The sequence below is a fragment of the Clupea harengus genome, chromosome 25, assembly GCF_900700415.2.
Source record: "Clupea harengus chromosome 25, Ch_v2.0.2, whole genome shotgun sequence".
Taxonomy (NCBI): domain Eukaryota; kingdom Metazoa; phylum Chordata; class Actinopteri; order Clupeiformes; family Clupeidae; genus Clupea; species Clupea harengus.
The window spans coordinates 8,192,604-8,210,597 of record NC_045176.1 but is presented as its reverse complement, the minus strand read 5'-3'; the positions used below and the strand labels follow the sequence as shown (position 1 = coordinate 8,210,597).

The 17,994-nt window shown below is 44.2% G+C and overlaps 1 protein-coding gene across 1 annotated transcript in view; it reads right to left on the bottom strand.

Moving 5' to 3' along the window:
- Positions 1–1,516: 1,516 nt before the first annotated feature.
- Positions 1,517–17,994, bottom strand: part of col15a1b (collagen, type XV, alpha 1b) — a 25,131-nt gene continuing 8,653 nt past the window's right edge. The window contains exons 5-42 of the mRNA XM_042703699.1: positions 17,326–17,443; positions 16,518–16,555; positions 16,125–16,319; positions 16,007–16,033; positions 15,682–15,744; positions 15,352–15,447; positions 15,004–15,066; positions 14,001–14,132; positions 12,525–12,578; positions 12,266–12,301; positions 11,646–11,765; positions 11,486–11,545; positions 11,154–11,189; positions 10,986–11,027; positions 10,798–10,860; positions 10,589–10,624; positions 10,165–10,248; positions 9,973–10,038; positions 9,500–9,535; positions 8,822–8,884; positions 8,562–8,651; positions 8,429–8,464; positions 8,172–8,225; positions 8,019–8,075; positions 7,844–7,903; positions 7,688–7,729; positions 6,882–6,909; positions 6,700–6,759; positions 6,409–6,434; positions 6,194–6,292; positions 5,908–6,052; positions 5,584–5,648; positions 5,346–5,474; positions 4,985–5,098; positions 4,474–4,539; positions 3,763–3,960; positions 3,259–3,374; positions 1,517–2,899 (exon numbers count right to left, since the gene is read on the bottom strand). Coding sequence (XP_042559633.1) covers positions 2,683–2,899; positions 3,259–3,374; positions 3,763–3,960; positions 4,474–4,539; positions 4,985–5,098; positions 5,346–5,474; positions 5,584–5,648; positions 5,908–6,052; positions 6,194–6,292; positions 6,409–6,434; positions 6,700–6,759; positions 6,882–6,909; positions 7,688–7,729; positions 7,844–7,903; positions 8,019–8,075; positions 8,172–8,225; positions 8,429–8,464; positions 8,562–8,651; positions 8,822–8,884; positions 9,500–9,535; positions 9,973–10,038; positions 10,165–10,248; positions 10,589–10,624; positions 10,798–10,860; positions 10,986–11,027; positions 11,154–11,189; positions 11,486–11,545; positions 11,646–11,765; positions 12,266–12,301; positions 12,525–12,578; positions 14,001–14,132; positions 15,004–15,066; positions 15,352–15,447; positions 15,682–15,744; positions 16,007–16,033; positions 16,125–16,319; positions 16,518–16,555; positions 17,326–17,443 — 3,030 coding nt within the window. The 3' untranslated portion in view covers positions 1,517–2,682. The remainder of the gene's footprint in view (positions 2,900–3,258; positions 3,375–3,762; positions 3,961–4,473; positions 4,540–4,984; positions 5,099–5,345; positions 5,475–5,583; positions 5,649–5,907; positions 6,053–6,193; positions 6,293–6,408; positions 6,435–6,699; positions 6,760–6,881; positions 6,910–7,687; positions 7,730–7,843; positions 7,904–8,018; positions 8,076–8,171; positions 8,226–8,428; positions 8,465–8,561; positions 8,652–8,821; positions 8,885–9,499; positions 9,536–9,972; positions 10,039–10,164; positions 10,249–10,588; positions 10,625–10,797; positions 10,861–10,985; positions 11,028–11,153; positions 11,190–11,485; positions 11,546–11,645; positions 11,766–12,265; positions 12,302–12,524; positions 12,579–14,000; positions 14,133–15,003; positions 15,067–15,351; positions 15,448–15,681; positions 15,745–16,006; positions 16,034–16,124; positions 16,320–16,517; positions 16,556–17,325; positions 17,444–17,994) is intronic.

Genomic DNA, 17,994 nt, shown 5'->3' with positions numbered 1-17,994 from the left:
CAGCCCAACACGTGGACATTCTGTGTGTTCCTGTTTGAGCTCTGGCACATGCAGTGCTGCTTGTCAGCACATAAAGGAGATAAAACACCAAAACATTTAATGCATTTATGCAAATATCCAGTAATCTCGTTAAGGTCCCCCTTCCTTTTTTTGGATTGTTGTCATAGCAATCTGTATCCGGCATAAGAGGGTTGCATGGACCTGTTGACTGTTGAGTGCAGATAATTAAGTAAAACCATATGGAGGATTTAAATTATTTTAAATGAGCATTTTGGGAATAGAGCATATATTTGTTTGTGAACAATAGTAACTGGCAATAGCAAACAGGTCCTGACCCTTTAAAAAAAAAAAAAAAAAAAACATTTCCGTTTAGATGGAATGGAAATTTTTCCGTTCAATTCCACAGTTTAATCTCTGTACAAAAAGGTTGTATGAATACAATGGTTTGAAAAGTACTTCCATCCCTTTGACATGTTTACCCTCTCCTCTTCAGCTGGGGTAATGTACTGCCCTCTTTTGAATCTTGTGTCACCAAGCCTAAAATAATCCCCATTTAAAGAGGCCAGGGAGATGTCAGATGCTGAGTTGTACACATCCTCAGGGGAAAGAACATTCTTCAGGGGTGAAGATCTGAAGATATAGTCAGAGAGTTGTCATGGTTACTGTTTACTGTCTCCATAATCAAAGGTATCTTAGCAGAGTTTATGAAGATCTCACTTTAGTACATATTGTTGATATTGAACAATATTGCAGATAAAGTGCTCAAACTCAGATTTAATAGTCTCACTATTCGGAAATCCAGAGACGCCCTAAGGGGTCTGTGGCACCTCACTGCTCCATCCATAGGTGTGAGGTGGGAATGCATTTGGAGTGTGTGCTTGGTGTGAAGTTGGTATCTGACTCTTTTTTTTCTCTCTCATCAAACATCTGCAATATGTGCTAAGTTATCTGGAGTAACTGATCTCAGCTCTGTTGTAGGTTTCATTAGGGACCGAGTTTGCTTTGCTGTCCTGCTCAGAAGAATGTGTGGGCATGTGGATAAGCCTCCACTACGCCATGAACATCTGCAGGACAGGACATAGGGAACCATCCAAGAAGATGGTACTGCAGACTCACACAAAGGAAACAGAAATGAGTTGCCCCTAAAAAGGATATATTTTAGATGACTACACAATAAAAGACATATATATTACAGCGGGTGTCAGTTATCCTTAATGTCATTGGGTACTTATACACATTTTTTTTAAGGACATAGCATGAAAAAGGTCACTTAGATATATTCTCTTAACAAGGTTAATGAATTACTATGTGCAAATCTATACCAAGAAGTTCTCCAGCAGGTAAGTCAAATTGGCTTAAACCTGGCACAAATGTGCATAACCAGGTAGAGTGCCGTGTGGTGTGTGGGAGTGAGGCTAGTCTTTACGGGCTGAATCCTACTCAGAATGTTTTGTGATCTTTCTGAGCCCCGTTTAAATTATTCAACATATGCAAACACAAACACAGCTGACACAGGTTTTTAAAAAAGAAAACATTTATTCAATGAGCACCAGTCAAATGTGTGGATACTATTTTGCTGTTCATATTTACTGCATTTGTGTAAAAGTCAATCGGTTCTTGACTAGAAGCTACAGACTCACTCTTCAAATCAAGGTTTTTCAAATGCTTTGTTCTCTTAGAATGTTAAGAAGACATTTCTAACGAAGAGCACTAGGGAGTCCCATACTCTACCGAAACAGTTTGAACCACATGAACACTACAGGATGAGCCATGTCAGTTTGCTTAAGAGAGTGAAAATCTCAACTCAATGTGTCTCTAGATTTTACGACTATGTGCTGTTACAATATAAATAACAACAATAAAGACAAGAAGAATTCAATTTAAATACTATGATGCGGTGTTGCTTGCAACAGAGACCTTAGTCACAGACACAAAGCCGTCACAAGTGTAGAATAAAGACAAATTGTAAAAAATACAGTGCATCTAAATGACTTCAAACCTGATTAGGCAACACTTGGTTCCCTTGTTGGAAAAACAATATTCCAAGCATTTGATTACTCTAAGATATTGACATGCGTTCGCATTCGCAAGTTATTATGACAGTAAATGTTTGAGCGGGGTGGTGAAACCAACACAGGGAATAAGGTTTAATAGGCAGTTCATGTTGCACTAGACTATACTCGGGCGAATAGAGGAAAATGCCTTAGCTGAGCTGGTACTCTGAAAGCTGATCTCTGTAATGAGAGCCTACTACAGTGAATGAGTGGGCTGAATCTGGCAAGGGCGGCATGGATTGATTTCTGGCTGAGGTATCACTTCTTTGGCATTCCATCAGTCAGCAGGCCACTGTGTATTATGGATGAATGGTGTGGAATCAGGAAGCAATTTACACATATTTACACCTCTTTTTCTCCTCAGAAAAAAAAATCATGGGACGGGGGGAAGCAGTGCCATTTTTCTTCTGGAATGTTCCTCTGAGGACACATTATTTAGGGCCAGCTGGGGAGGAGGGCGGGACAGGCTAACTGATGATGTTCTCCTCTGCGGTCCAGCTCAGAACGCTACTCTCTAGAAGTAAGTGATTCAGGGAGGGAGGCACGGAGGGTGACACACGGAAGTAGGAAGAGACATAACCAGACTTAGTTGTGGGGGTTGGGAGAGAGGGGGGAGGTTGGGGGGTCCTCAGTTCTGCCGGGGGTTGCGAACGTAGCTGTTCTCGATGCAGAGCACGATGAAGTGGTTGGAGCAGCTGCGGGTGTGCTGGCCCAGCAGCCTGCCCGTCTGGAGCAGCGAGGCCTGGCCCGTCACGGCCACGTCGCCTGCCCGCCACGCCTCGCAGTAGTTGGTGGTCATGCGGATGCCCACCGTACTGGACCCGTGCCACACCAGCTTCTGAGGCCTGTGGGAGGGGGCGGTGGGCAGAGGAAATAGGGCACAGGCGTAGACATAGACATGCACACATAGACACAAACACACACATTGACAGACACACACACACACACGTATACATTGAAAGACACACACACACACACACGTATACATTAAAAGACACACACACACACAGATGGAAAATGCAGATGTAAAAACAAGGGGATTTACTATACATAATTTATATGTACTTCCACATATACCCCCAAATACATAGACAATGAATCAACAGGGCAAATCCCACATTTTGTGCACTGAAGTCCGATACATCAGATACTGCTGCAGTTTGAGTTTCAGATCTTAAAATACTTTGCATAGCTCACTACTCACCAAGACTGATCTGTCATGACATTACGGCCATCAAAGGAGTAGATGGGGATCTGTGGATTGTACACAGCCCCGTCTCCAGAGAACACGGACAACCAGCTGTTGAATAAGATCTCGCCCTGGAAAATCACAGACGGTAGGGTGCTTTGAATTAGATGAAGAGAAATACTAGAAATCATCACTGTATCAGTTGTGGAACAAGCTGTGTGACAAATGCAAGCATTATGTATACACAGGCAATGCTTAATGCAAACATAATCTAGACAAGCAATGCTAAATGCAAACATAATATACACAGGCAATGCTAAATTAAATGATACAACAACAACCACATATATAATAGCATAAGGACCACAATTTGCAACAGCGTAAGTTTATTTAACATAAATGTAAATCATATCAACGACTTATAATCGATGTTTTGCATACTATATGCAATAATACACATAATGTACAACCCAGACCAACAAACAAATTCTGAAATCTGTGTGATCTGCTTGTCCTGACCTTGAGGTTGACCACGGGCATGTTGGTGCGGTCTGCCTTCCTGACGATGGTGGCCAGGTCCTGCAGATGGGAGGAGAGGAAGGCGCGGTAGGTGGAGGTGAGGCCCCTGGCTCGGGCCTGCTGGTAGCACTGGAAGTCCGCCCCGCGGATGCCCCGCATGTCTCCCGAGAGTGGCGCATTCAGAGCCACAAGGTGTAGCTGCACGGGGCCAGAGGGTTCAGGTGTTTGGGTCAGGAGGTCAACAGGTAAACCACCAGGTCGTAAAAAACCACGAACAATACTGATTATCTCAAGGCAGTCTGGAAAACTTCTAATAGTATTACTACTGTCTTGAATACTAATAATACTTTATTACTTCAGGTTACAGAACAGGAACCTTCTGCTCTGTATATTTTGGTTATACAATGAAAAATTGAAACAAAACATTAAAGTTTGATACAGGTTCCGCTCAAAGACTGAAGCACTGTTTATACTGCGTTTTACTGGATAATATTGGTGTTGGTAGACCAAAACAAGTAATAATTAATGACCAGAATGCACAAACACACACACACACACACACACACACACACACACACACACACACACACACACACACACACACACACACACACACACACACACACACACACACACACACACACACGTCTACTCATCTGTGAATTGTGTGTGGAATAACAAGAGGGCCACATCAGTGGAGGAAAATCTCACCCCAGGAGCAGCAGAGTAGGTCGTATGTGGGAGAACATTGTGATTTGGCAGGTGGCTGGTGAGCTCCTAAATCACAGACACAAAAATTATACAGTGCAGGACAAGAAACTAAATTCATTTGAGGGTGAAAAGTTCAAATGTCCTCTATACAACATCAGGCCTACGAACAGCATCTCTTTTCCATTTTTTTTTAAATCTTACTCTCTGTCACCCTCTGCCTCGTAAAATTAAGAATACAATGTATTACCAAATGTCACAACAAATTGCATTCTTGTGTGTGCATAAGAACTTTCTCAAAGCATCGTGTGTGAAGTTAAGTAGCATCAGGCTGGGTTGGACTCTAAGTTCCAATCCAAACCCCGAAGAGAGGTATGCTGTGTTGAGTGTGAGAGCTTAGCATCAAACCCCGAAGAGAGGTATGCTGTGTTGAGCGTGTGAGCTTAGCATCAAACCCCGCAGAGAGGTATGCTGTGTTGAGCGTGAGAGCTTAGCATTAGCGGTAGCGTGCTACCTGGCTGTGTAGCCTGGGAGTGCTGCGGTCCCCGGGTCTGCTCAGGCCGTGAGACACGTGAGACACGGCGGCGGCTGTGTGGCTGTCTGTAGGGATGGGGATGAGCTCGCCGAGCTGAGGAGAGAGGAGACATGCTGAGTGAGCCTCTCAGAGATAGAAAATAAAACGGCTACTCTGCTGTACCCACTTCAACTACTTAGGAGGGAAAACAAATAATGACAAGACTGCTCGTGAACTAAGAATAGGATCAAGCTTGTCCTTGTAAAACAAATTTAGTTTTGGACATTTTTTAAACTCAGAACAGGTTTTACTGAAATGGCTGTAAACATGAATGTATGTGAATACAAGAATGGAGTGACACCTGTATCTTCCTCCAGCCCCCCTGGGCTCTGATATAAAGCTCGCCCTTGTCGGAGACGTAAGCCATGGCACCCTCAGTTGCTCTGTGAGTCTCTCTTAGCAGTGCCTGGCCAGTTTTGTACACCGTCACCTGAGATCAGCCATTGAACAGCGTCAAAAAACACACCAACTAATTCACACTTACTTCACTTTCAATGGTAAAAGTATTCAAACGTGACAATGCACGAGGTGAGACTCACGGCAGCTCCGTGGCCAGGGGCCCCTGGAAGTCCAGCAGGACCTGGAGGGCCAGGGACGCTGACAGCTGAGAAAGAGTCAGAACCAAGGTTTCATATTTTCAACTCCAAAAACATGTCAGTAATCTGTAAACTGCCCACTCACAAACATCACAAAATGTGTAAACTCTATTTAGTGTAATCTCCCTGAGGATTTCAAAGTCAAAGTGTTTATTGTCACATGCACCAAATTGCTTCAGCGCAGCGAAATTCTTATGACTTGGCAGGCAACATCTACGCAGTAGACGACATACAAGATAAAAAAAATAACATTGAAGGCGTTTGTACCTGAGCCATATCCTGAAGGAGTCCCAGGTGGTCCAGATGGACCAGGGGGGCCTGGTCTACCTGGCCTCCCAAATCCACCCTGGCCAGGCCGTCCAGGGGCGCCTGGATGACCTGTGGGCCCAACAATGGTATCTCCTTTGGGTCCCTACAAGGGTATGAGTAGTCTTAGGAATAAACACTTGCAACTCAGCTCTCACTGTGATCTGTATGTGTGAGAGGCTTCACTGGGTCAGTATATGGGTCACTTCATGAAACAGTTTCAACAGGCTTGAGAATATGGACTTACCACGAGACCAGATCTGCCCGCTGGTCCAGGAGGCCCAGGAGGACCAGGCTCACCCTGGTCTCCTTTCTGACCTGTGTAACCCTTGTCACCTTTCTCACCCTGTGTGGTCAGACTCAGACAGATCAGTATTCTGCATACAGCGGACCGTTCAGAACTATGGCACACAATGTTTCTGCATACAATAAGACAGAGGGAAACTGGAAGGCAGGACTCACCATAATTCCTTTCGTGAGCGTGTAATCTAAAACACAAGAACGTGTGTCATATGTAACCTCAAGTGTCCATTTAATATAATGTCCCACTCATGCCATACATATTACATGCTTGCACTAAATGTAGGGGAGGTAGAGGAGTAGAGGCTATATCATTCTTACGTTTCCATGAAAAAAAAAGTGTGTGGGACATATAGATATTCCTCTCTATGGAGGAAGGGCACATTTGGGTATGGAGATGAAGGAAAAGCAGTTTGCTTGTCAGTGTGGATGCAGCTGAATTTTGTAATGTACCTGGTACTAGAGGCCCAGGAGTTCCTGCTACGCCGACATCCCCTTTATCTCCTTTTGGCCCTGTTAGAAAGCAACCAGTACAACAGTGCTATCAGGTTGGTACCCTACAGGTGGCAGGCTTTGTAATCATTTGACAGGTTTACAACAATTGGGTTTTGTAAAACCATATAAAATGAACATACCTAATACTGCTTCCGTGCTACTGCCAACCTGGGGAAAAACAAACAATTTCAAAGCAGTGAGTAAATCATCCGACAGAAAGGATCAAAGCAATCCTGGTAGATCTAGGGCACGGTACTCGATGTCAAACAGTAACATTGCTCCACATACAAATGTCCCTCTATGCCAGTATAATCATTTGTTAGTGACATTTCAGCCATATAAGGTCTGTTATAGAGAGACATGTACATACATACACACATACATGTGTTAAATAACCCCATCGTCAGAGACACCAACACATAAATGTCATGCAGCATGCCAAGTGGGAGAGCCTTCAGGTCCTGGGTTAGGGGATAGGTGTCCACATTAATGCCCCCTTTAGTTTCTGTTCTGGATGTCCCCGCATTCAACATGCCTGATACAACAGTCTGATTCCAGAGGTCCACATGAGAAAGAGTGGTTCCTCAGACCTGAGGAAATGCTCTGCACGTTTGAATGAACGGAAGACTGGCCTGAGAAACACACTCAGACACTCAGGCACTTTTAGAGGAAACATAGCGGTTCCTTTAATCTGAGGCTCTGAAATCAGATTTGCTAACCCTGTGTGGTGTAGTGTGGACAGGCACTGCGACACCCACAAGCTGGCCGAAGGAGCGGCCACATTGAGGTGGGGGAAGGGGGGTAGGTGGGTAGGGAAGGGGGGTATGAGGGTAGGGAAGGGGGGTAGCAGTACAGGCAGAGGGAAGGTCACTGACACCACATGCGCCACCGAGCCCAAGCCGTCAAGCCCCCAAGGTGAGGGGAGGACTCGAGTCAGCGAACTTACTGGTCTTTTGCAGTGTGGTCTACGAGGGACTGGAAAGACTGTCTTTAAAATTTAGAGGATATTGTTTAAGACACGTTGCAGATCAGTCTACTACAGCAATCAGAATGAAAACAATGGCAGACTCTGAGTGCCACTAAGAGAATTGATGTCACTTACTCCGTTAAGGCCCAGGACACGACCGGGGAACCCAGGAGGCCCCGGGGGACCAGGGGGTCCCTATACAAATAAACAAACAAACAAACAAACAAATAAACAACATGCAATAAGGAGTCATAATGTAGCACACAAAATACTGTTTACCATGCCGATAGCTTAGAGGAGTAAAACGTACTGCTAGACCAATGGAATCCCCCTTTTCTCCTTTCAGTCCCACCATTCCAGGACGACCCTTTTAATGGAAAATCAAAAAGTCAAAATACATTTCAGAGCAACACAGTGGCTAATATGTCCTGACAAATAGGACCTGGAATCAGAAACCACTAACCGCTCGCCCAGGGATCCCAAACTCGCCCTTCGGCCCAGGTGGTCCAACGGGTCCCTGTAAAATATCATTGTTTACTTTTATTGTGTGTGTGTGTGTGTGTGTGTGTGTGTGTGTGTGTGTGTGTGTGTGTGTGTGTGTGTGTGTGTGAGCACACGTACTTGAATTTGTATGTCTGTGTTTCTATGTGTACTTGTGTGCATGTGTATAACAGAAAAATAAGAGCGATGACAAATACGAGAGTGTTCTCTGTGTCTCACCATCATCCCTCCCTCTCCTGGAACGCCACGGTCACCCTGCACAGAGAGGAGTACACAGTAAGCACCTACACACACCAGCAGCACTCACAGCCGTTAGACCTCCCTCCACCAATCTGGACATCTGCTCAAGTACCTTGATTCCCTTCGGACCTCTGGGGCCCCTCATGCCTGTCATTAAAGAGCCATCTGCAGCGATGGTGACCCCAGGCTCACCCTTCTCGCCCTGAGACAAATTAAAACACACTTTAGCATGACAAGATACACAGCCGCTGGCAGAAAAACACAGCGCAAATGATCTGTCCCTTATGAAATGGGACAAGAGGAAGACTGAATGGCCATGTACACATTATTCATTTGAAGACAGGGGAAGACAAGGGGAGTCTAACTTCTTACCTTCAGACCCGGGGGTCCTTGGACACCAGCCAATCCAACATCCCCCTTTGGCCCCCTCGGTCCCTGAATGAAGAACATTTAAAAAATATCTCTCGATAAGACAGCCTGGAGATGGTTAACTGGGAAAACCTAACCTTTTTCTCTTTCCTCTGCCACTCCACTAGCTAGAACAAACATCTCATTTTTAATCCGCACATTGGCTACTGGAGCTGCAGGTGACAGTCAGAGCTGTAAGTGAGCCTTATTACATTGCATTTCATTATGGGAACATACCATTTGTCCTCCACTGAAGCGAAAGTGAAAGAAAGAAAGAAATCTAGATCATTTTACAGAAAAATGTATAACCAACATCAAAGTCAGATTACTAGATCAGTAAATATAAATAATATCTGAAGATTACTTCTCATCACACTACTGCTCTGATTACGCTAAGCCGTGGTATAATCTGATGGCTCAACAGCTTGCAGTAGGGGCTTACTTTTTGGGCAGTATACACACATATACACAAGTGCCCTTTCCAACAAGCAGTGTACTAAATATAAACTCAAGATAACATGAAAAGCAGAGAGAGAGAGAGAGAGAGAGAGAGAGAGAGAGAGAGAAATAAAGAAAGAGAGAGAGAGAGAGAAAGAGAGAGAGAGAAAAAGCGAGAGAGATAGAGATAGAGAGATTTCTTACTGGGAATCCTGCTTTGCCAGGCAAGCCTTCAGGGCCCTGTAAACAAGCGTGCACACACACAGTAAACAGCACAGCCATATTAATACTACTGTGAATCACATACAGATGAACATAGCTATGGCGTGCCAACGGCCTGCCAGGCTTTGCCCCATGTCAAATCAAGAAAGTGATGTTTGTAAGAAATAGAAATGCCCAGTGTTGCTGGCAGAATGCAAGAACGACCATAATGCATAAAGATAAAATCAACTGTGGAGTCCACAGATACTGTATGAGATGTATTATTATCAAAATGAGCCACTTAATGAACACAAACATTCCGGAAGCTCTTAAAGACATTCAGCAGATACAAACACATTTGATCCTGAGCTAACGCTCCCATTTAGCCTCAGGGCACAAAGCTGATGAATAAAAGTGTAAAGCTAATGGATTGATCTAGCCTGGGCTTTACTTAGCACTGGTAGACTACTACTCACCCTGGGCCCTGGGGGTCCACGGATCTCTGTGAAGTTAAATATGCCCTCTGTGTCATTTAGTAGGAGCTGGGGATGAACGAGATGCAGAGGTGAGGAATTTTATAGTATTTAAATTGAAATAGCATATGCGTGCCTGTGAGATTCAATAATCTCTTGAGCAAACCGACACTCAGCAGCAGCCCACTGACTTACATCCTGTATGCTGATGATGGGTCCTGGAGGGCCTGGAAGCCCAGGAGGACCAGCGATGCTCTGTCCATCTTGGCCTGTCTCCCCCTGTATGAAACAAATAACATGCACACTGCAGATGGCGCTCTCCCAAGTGAGGTACACCAAAGACTTAGGGATAATCAAAGCTCGCCATCCATGGACGTTACACCACAACAGTGGCAATTATATTGACATAGATACATTGCTTTATAAGAGCAATCCATGTTGAATGCAATGGAATTTATGGTATGCAACTATCAGTTCCTCATACTTTACATGTATATACGTATGTGGCCTGTCACATTGAGTGATGAGTGCTCCTTGATACAGCACCGGCAAATGAGTAAAAAATTCAGAGCTTTGAGAGAGTTTGAAGGAGAGGTCAGTCAGTCATTCAGCACCATACCTTTGGCCCTGAGATTCCTTTATCTCCTTTCACTCCCTGATGAAAAGCAAGGAACAAGCAAGTCAATTCCTTTTCTTTCTGGGCATTTATTCAGTAAAGATAGAAGTTAGAACTGCTCAATAGATTTGTCACTCTATTCATCACTCTGTGCTTACACAAACGCCGGCATATCACCTGTTGGTACAAAAGCATAAGGAAGTCAAACTGACCCGCATGCCAGGAAGTGCAGCTACCCCCGGCTCTCCAACTGGACCTGGCGCTCCACGCTCTCCCTAGACACATGTGTACGAAAGGTTTAACAGGTCACACAGGAATAAGGGACCGGTAGTCGGTAGTGTTGGGAGAAAGAATGATAGAATAAGAAAAGTATATTTCTTGGAAATCTGCAGGAACTGACCTTTACAGACAATCCAGGTGGTCCAACTGGCCCAGGTAGACCCTGAGATAAAGATAGAGGGGGGGGGGGGGGGGCTTCATGAGACTCCTTTAGATATCTGTTGAAATTCATTATCTTCCACTATCACATGCACATGCATCTGTCCACACACATCTGAGAGGGTCATACCTGAGGCCCTGCAGGACCTGAGAGACCAGGGGGACCCTGAGAAAAAATACACAATATCAAAGTTGGTTCACAGTGTGCACTTATAATATGTACAGTGCAGGAGACATGTCCATGGATGTTTACATGAAAGATATTACCTCATGCATATGGTTATGGATGCTAATTTAATCTTATACTATATCTGCCCTATAAACGTGCTCTTAAAACATATCAAAAGGGCAGCTCGTTGGTATTTCAGAAAAATCCCTTCTGGCAAAATGATATAATTTGGAACACATCACATTCTGTTCTGGCGTTCAGGTGTGGTAGTAACAGAGAAAGTGTTTGCTCACCTGCGGCCCCTTCTGAACCCCTGCGCCAAGGAAGCCTCCATTTGCTGAACCCTCCAGGTCCTAAACAGACATTTCAGTCGATCAGCTCCAATTGCATAATATAAAAGCTAGATACAACCTGCTGGTCTTCTGTACAAGGCGTGCAACACAGAAACCATACCTCAAGTGTAAACCCGTTTCCTGGGGGTCCAGGTGGACCCGGTGGACCGTGTGGGCCAGCAGCACCGATCGCCCCCACCGGCCCGGGTAAGCCAGCGGCACCAGATGCACCAAGGTCACCCTAGAGGGGGCGAAAGGAAGCAAGTGAGAGCCAGATCAGTTTTGGGAATTAGTGAAGAGGCTGCTCCAAAATCTGATCCAAAACAGAACAAGCTAGGCCATGATTGGTTGGCCAGACCGTATCCCCTGATTATCACTAATGATTGGCTGTGTGCTGCCTGGGCGATAGGGTGTCCAGATGCAAACAAACCAAATGTGGGACGAGAAGTACGTTTCTGTGGGACAATGTGGGACAATGCTGAGAGGTAACCATACAAAATGATTTCACTTTCCCCATCCATTCTTTACTAAAAGAACATATTATTTTCTTTGTGGCCATGATGTTGCCTGGTAGCTTCTACTTCATCTGCAAAGTTTTTGTAAGTTTGTTTGTTGTGATGTAGAAGAGGAGGCCCTGCGCGTGCACAGCTTGATTGACGGCAGTCACAGCCACTTGATGACCGCCATCTCTTCCCAGCCATTGGATGAAAGCCAGGCTTTTCGAAAGCTTGTGATCTTTACCTTTTGCCCAGGCAGTCCTGGTAATCCTTGGTCTCCCTATAAAAATAGAACACAATATACATTTCTACCAAAAACCTGACAGCATTCTTCTTCCAGGTAGAATACACTGCATGTTTCAGTTCATAAAGGTTCATTTACATTACATATACAGCACACACACACACCCTCAACTTATACCATATACCATATGTTTTTACAATTTTAAGATTTGCATGTCAGGAAGAGAAAAGTTTCATAGTTTCATCATACAATATTTTACCTTTAACCCTTTAGGACCACGCGGGCCAGGGAAACCATCGTGACCAGCAGCGCCCTGTAAAACCCAGAGAAAAGATCTCTCAGAGACTAGGGGAAGACTGATATTTAATGACCATACCAGTAATCACATTTGCAAAGAACGGCCTTGTGAATGGTGTTAGTTAAAGCAAGGACCACAGTATTTGAAAAAGACAGATTTTCTCCAACCTTTCATGTTCAGCAAACAAGCACAGTTTTAGTTTGAGGCCTGAACAGCCGAGGCTTAAATTCATGAATGTTAAATGATAGCACTCCTAATAATAAAGGGATATCCCAGTAAATAACATGATGACATGTAATTATCACATTAAACCTCATACACGAGATAAGCTCATTTTTGAGAGGTGCATACAAGTCTGCCAAAGTCCAAACAAAAGAAACATCTAAATCTGTTTTCCATCAAAAAAAAAAAACCAGATGAGATGTGGGCATAAAAGGAGACCTTGGACATGTACTTGCTCAAGTCTAAGAGGGGTTTAAGTGGAGACATGTACTTGCTCAAGTCTAAGTGGGGTTTAAGTGGAGACCCCTCCTATGAATGTCTCTGCAAGACAAAGGCCAATGGACTTATTAAAGGGAGCAACCCACTCTCATATACATACCAGTGATGCAGTGAGCTGCACAGCTCACAAAATGTCTTATAAAACAACACACTAAACCCTGCGCATACAGCCAGAAGCACACACAGCTGGTCTGAGAGCAGTCAGAGAACATGGATGGCGCATCATCAATGTTGGAGAAAAAATGCTGTCTTTTTTTTTAGGCCAGCTGGCTCAATGACCTGAGTGGACCAGGGCGGTACCTCTCCCGAACCAGACCCAGAGCCAAACCCGGAATCAAAGCCAGACGTGAACCCAGAGCCAAACCCGGAATCAAAGCCAGATGTGAACCCCGAGCCGAGCTCAGAATCTGACCCAGAGCCACTAAAGCGCTCCTCAAACACCACCAGGCTCTGGGGTCACACAGGGCAGGTCAGTCATCAGGGGGAAGAGGAGAGGAGGACACAGTCATTAAAAGCCCCTATGGATGTTACCTTTACTTTCTTAGTGTATGTGGTTGTTGCTATGCATAGGAGTTTAGCGACATGTCCAGGAAACATTTTGAAATCTGAACTGCCTTACAACCCTGGCAGTTAAAATTACATATGAATTGCCTAAAGTCATACAGTAAATAGCCAGTGCAGGTTTTGCTCTTTATAATTAGGTGAAATTATACTTCACAAAAGGAGATCTCTTTTACATACACACATGTTTATAGTAAAGGGATGCTGTAGTTTAATCTGCAGTATTTAAAGTGCTAGTAAGGCAGATTATTTTAACTTAAGTAGTAGCATGGTTTAACATAAATAGAAAATAATTCCCTGCAGTGCTCCAGGGCTTTCTGCCAGGGTGACCTTCAGCCAAGCACCCTGATCTGTCCATGAGGCACAGGTACTTACAGGCGGACCTGGTTTACCCAAGGGCCCTTCCTTTCCAGGAGGCCCAGGCAGCAGGCCTTCAGGTAGGGCGATTGGGCCACTGGAGCCTGGGGGCCCAGGTGGGCCTGGTGGACCTGGATGACCAGGTGGACCCTGAGCAAGGAGAGAGATACGAGATTATTCACAGTTGATGGGTAAGTCTGGGGGAGTCAGAGAGAGGTTATACACGTTGGGCCCAAATTTCATGGATGGGCAACTTGAGTGGTTTATTCACCAGGCAGTACAGTGTGCATCATGCTGTCTTATAGGTGCTCAAATAGGACATTTTGATACAGCAGTGGCATCCATGACATGAATACTACCAATGATGTATGATAAAGCAGTATCTTTTTTACAAAGTCTTGGAAAGAGCAGAGTCCTCCTGTGAGTCACTATGCTGTGTGAGTGATTATGTGTGTCACTGTCAGTATATCAGTTTGATGTAAATAGCTTTGAATAATAATTATTATAAAGAAAATGAAATGACAAAATTAATGATTATAAAACTGTAATGCATGTTATGATTCAATAGCGCATATTGCATAGTAAGATTTCTGATGAATGAACTACGAAGAGCATGTTCATTAAGAGTGCTACTGAGTGAACTACGAAGAGCATGTTCATTAAGAGTGCTACTGAGTGAACTACGAAGAGCATGTTCATTAAGAGTGCTACTGAGTGAACTACGAAGAGCATGTTCATTAAGAGTGCTACTGAGTGAACTACGAAGAGCATGTTCATTAAGAGTGCAACTGAGTGAACTACGAAGAGCATGTTCATCAAGAGTGCTACTGAATGAACTACGAAGAGCATGTTCATTAAGAGTGCTACTGAATGAACTACGAAGAGCATGTTCATTAAGAGTGCTACTGAGTGAAGAGCATGTTCATTAAGAGTGCTACTGAATGAGGGAAATGAGCCAGTTTGGGCTCCCCCTGCAGGACAACTGTGTGAAAGTTAACGTCTCATTTATTTTCAAACTCACTCGGATGATCTCTGTATCGCTGTCAAAGTCTCCAAACCCAGAGCCATATGCATCGATGGCATCCTGTGAAACACAACAGCCATGCTCAGCACTGAGGCAACGCACTGGACTTCTCGCCAGATTCTGCACACAGTATCTTAGGAGTGTGTTCTACAGGGGTGCATGACAGTGCTGAAAACACTATGGAGATGAATATTAAATGTTTACATGTTGTGTCAAGACCGCTTGTAAATTAATGATATCAGCGCATGTTAAGACTAAGAGTGACATTTACATGACTATTTTCATGGACCAAGTAAATACATTTTAAAGTGATATTTAAAAAAAAAAAACGCGACGGTTACTGACCGGATATCGAGATGTCTTGGCAAGCTCAGGTTTCCCTGGCGGGCCGGGTGGTCCAGGTGGTCCAGGTGGCCCATACAAACCGACTCCACGATCACCCTGCAAGAGACAGAGAGAGAGAGAGAGCCACATCCCAAAGCCATTACCAACTCAGCAAAACTGTAACAAATAGCACCGTCAGACACTGGAAACTGACAGAAATTCCATCATTGTCAAAAGATTATTAAATATGGCAGACAGCCGTTCCGCCGTGCACCTAGAGGTGGAATTGTGCCAGATCCTCTTTTTAATGTCAATCATTCCCAAAAGGATGATCAGTGAATGGCGTCTCACCTTGTCACCTTTGGCTCCAGTCTCCCCAAGTAATCCTGGAAAACCAGCAGGTCCCCTCAGTCCCTGTGAGAGAAAAGTCTTGAATCACTGTTCTCCATCTTTTACTGTAGAGTGCTCCCAGTTTAGGGGTGCCAAGGCTCCATGTTGTAATTATGTCTGATGTGAAGAAACTGATTGGCAACACTAAAGTGTGAAACACAGAAAAGGCAGAGCCGAACAACATAGATGCCCTCCAGTCCATTTCCTCTCAGTCAGAACAATGCACTCAAAATTAATTATTTAAGTCTATGGTTTTTTTAGGGTCTGAGCATGAACAGTTACTCACCGGCAGTCCATCTTGTCCTTTGCGGCCCTGAAGAATAGAGATGGATAACATAAATAAAAGGTTAATTAACATGGCAGATTACATTTTCAACATGGTTGTTCAGCTCTGAGACACCTACGGGCAGTGCATCCTTCCCAGGCTTTCCCGGTGGCCCTGGGACCCCAGCAGGCCCGTGGGGCCCCCTGGGTCCAGGTTGCCCCGGTGACGCTCCTGCCTTCGGGCGGCTGGTAGGGCCAGGGGGCCCGGGAGGACCAGGCAGACCACGAAAACCTGGGTCCCCACGCTCCCCTTTTGGTCCTTGGCCAATTGGGCCCTAGCACAAAATATATGTATAATACAGAAACAGAGAAAAAAAAGATACAATGTTAGTTTAGGAACAGGACTACACTTCATCACACAATCATTGGATTGGATCACCTGGACAGAGATTTCAGGAAGTATTCCAGGGCCAAAGTTTAAAAGACACAAATGTAATGATGTATGAAAGTGACATTTTTTCATTTCTACTTACATCACCTGACCGTTCCCCAAGTTCTTCAGCATCATGCCCTGTAACCAGAGATTGTCAACACATTTAACCAATGAGGCAGGAGGCATTTTTCCTTGCACAAAACCAAAAGCAAATTCAGTTGTACAGTAAATTTGTTACATAACTCCTCAAAATATGTATTATTTTCTTGTTGAAGAAATTAATAGCTTCAGCGTAGAGCAGTGGTTGAGAAAATAATTTTTCAACAGGCACAACTCTTCCTAGTTAGGCTAGCAAAGCTTTCATCATTAAATGATACTGGCGGTGATCATTTTATGTACCAGATATAAGGATATTCTAAAACTATGGGCCTAAAGGCTAACAACCTTCACACAATGCAGGGAAATAAGCTATAGCTGCAGCAGCTTTAGCAAGTATAAGCAATAGCTAGTAATAGCGGTTGCACATATGATCATAATAGGCCTATTAATGAGACAGTGCTGTAGGTTATCAGATTAAACTTAATTAAGAATCATTGTGTGATATTTATTTTTAAATGTATCTCCCCAGAATGACCTTTGTTTAACAGACATGCCAGCACTGACTGCTATATGTAAGCTGTGTTATCTACAGGCTAACCACAGCTACCCACTGACTTTTTAGTATTTTGGATGAATTTCTGATGATTTGGGGCATACCAATGTATTTGGAATCGCTGCTACATAAAGAAAATAGAATACTATAATAGCATTTAACGTAGTGTAAAAAAAATCATGATTAGCGATGCTACAGATACTAGTGATGCACTGGGGATGCTACAGATATTGCTTTTGTGTTTGCAAGACATCACCTCCCAGCAGTACCCCCCGAGTCGGGTAGGTTTCCTCTGTGGGGACGAGGTGTCCAGAGAGCTCGTCATCCTCCCCAACTGGGGCCACTGTTGGTGGGGCCCTCACAGGCCCCTCTGCCTACAGGGCACAGAATAGATTAACTTTCTCTCTGTCCGTCTTCTTGTTCTTCTTTCTCTCTTCCTTTCAGTTTCCTTATGTACATGCAGTCATGTAGTTTACGTGCCATCATAGAGAAAGACATGCTACACTGGCATATTTTCATGGAATTGGAGCAAGTGTATTTCTGTCAGTTAACACATCACACAGAGAGAGCACTGACAATTACAAGGTTGACTGCTGTTCAGAAATGTTCTCTCTCAGAAACAAGACAAAGGACGGAGATGCTGAGCACACAATGCCTCGGGTTGATGTTAGACTTGATGGAAATAACAAGGACACAAACACTGTGCAGGATTTCAAGGGGAATAATGAAACATGTGTTTACATCCTTTTCTTAGAAGAGAATCCCAGGTCTCGAAACTTTCAGCTGTAATGAGCCGAGGCAATTCAAAATAAAACATCAGGCCTGACGCACAGCTCTGAGGCACTAGATGTCTGCACTGAATACAAATCGTCCATCTAGAAGTCCATAGATCAGCGCATTGTATGCATCCATGTTAAACCACAGC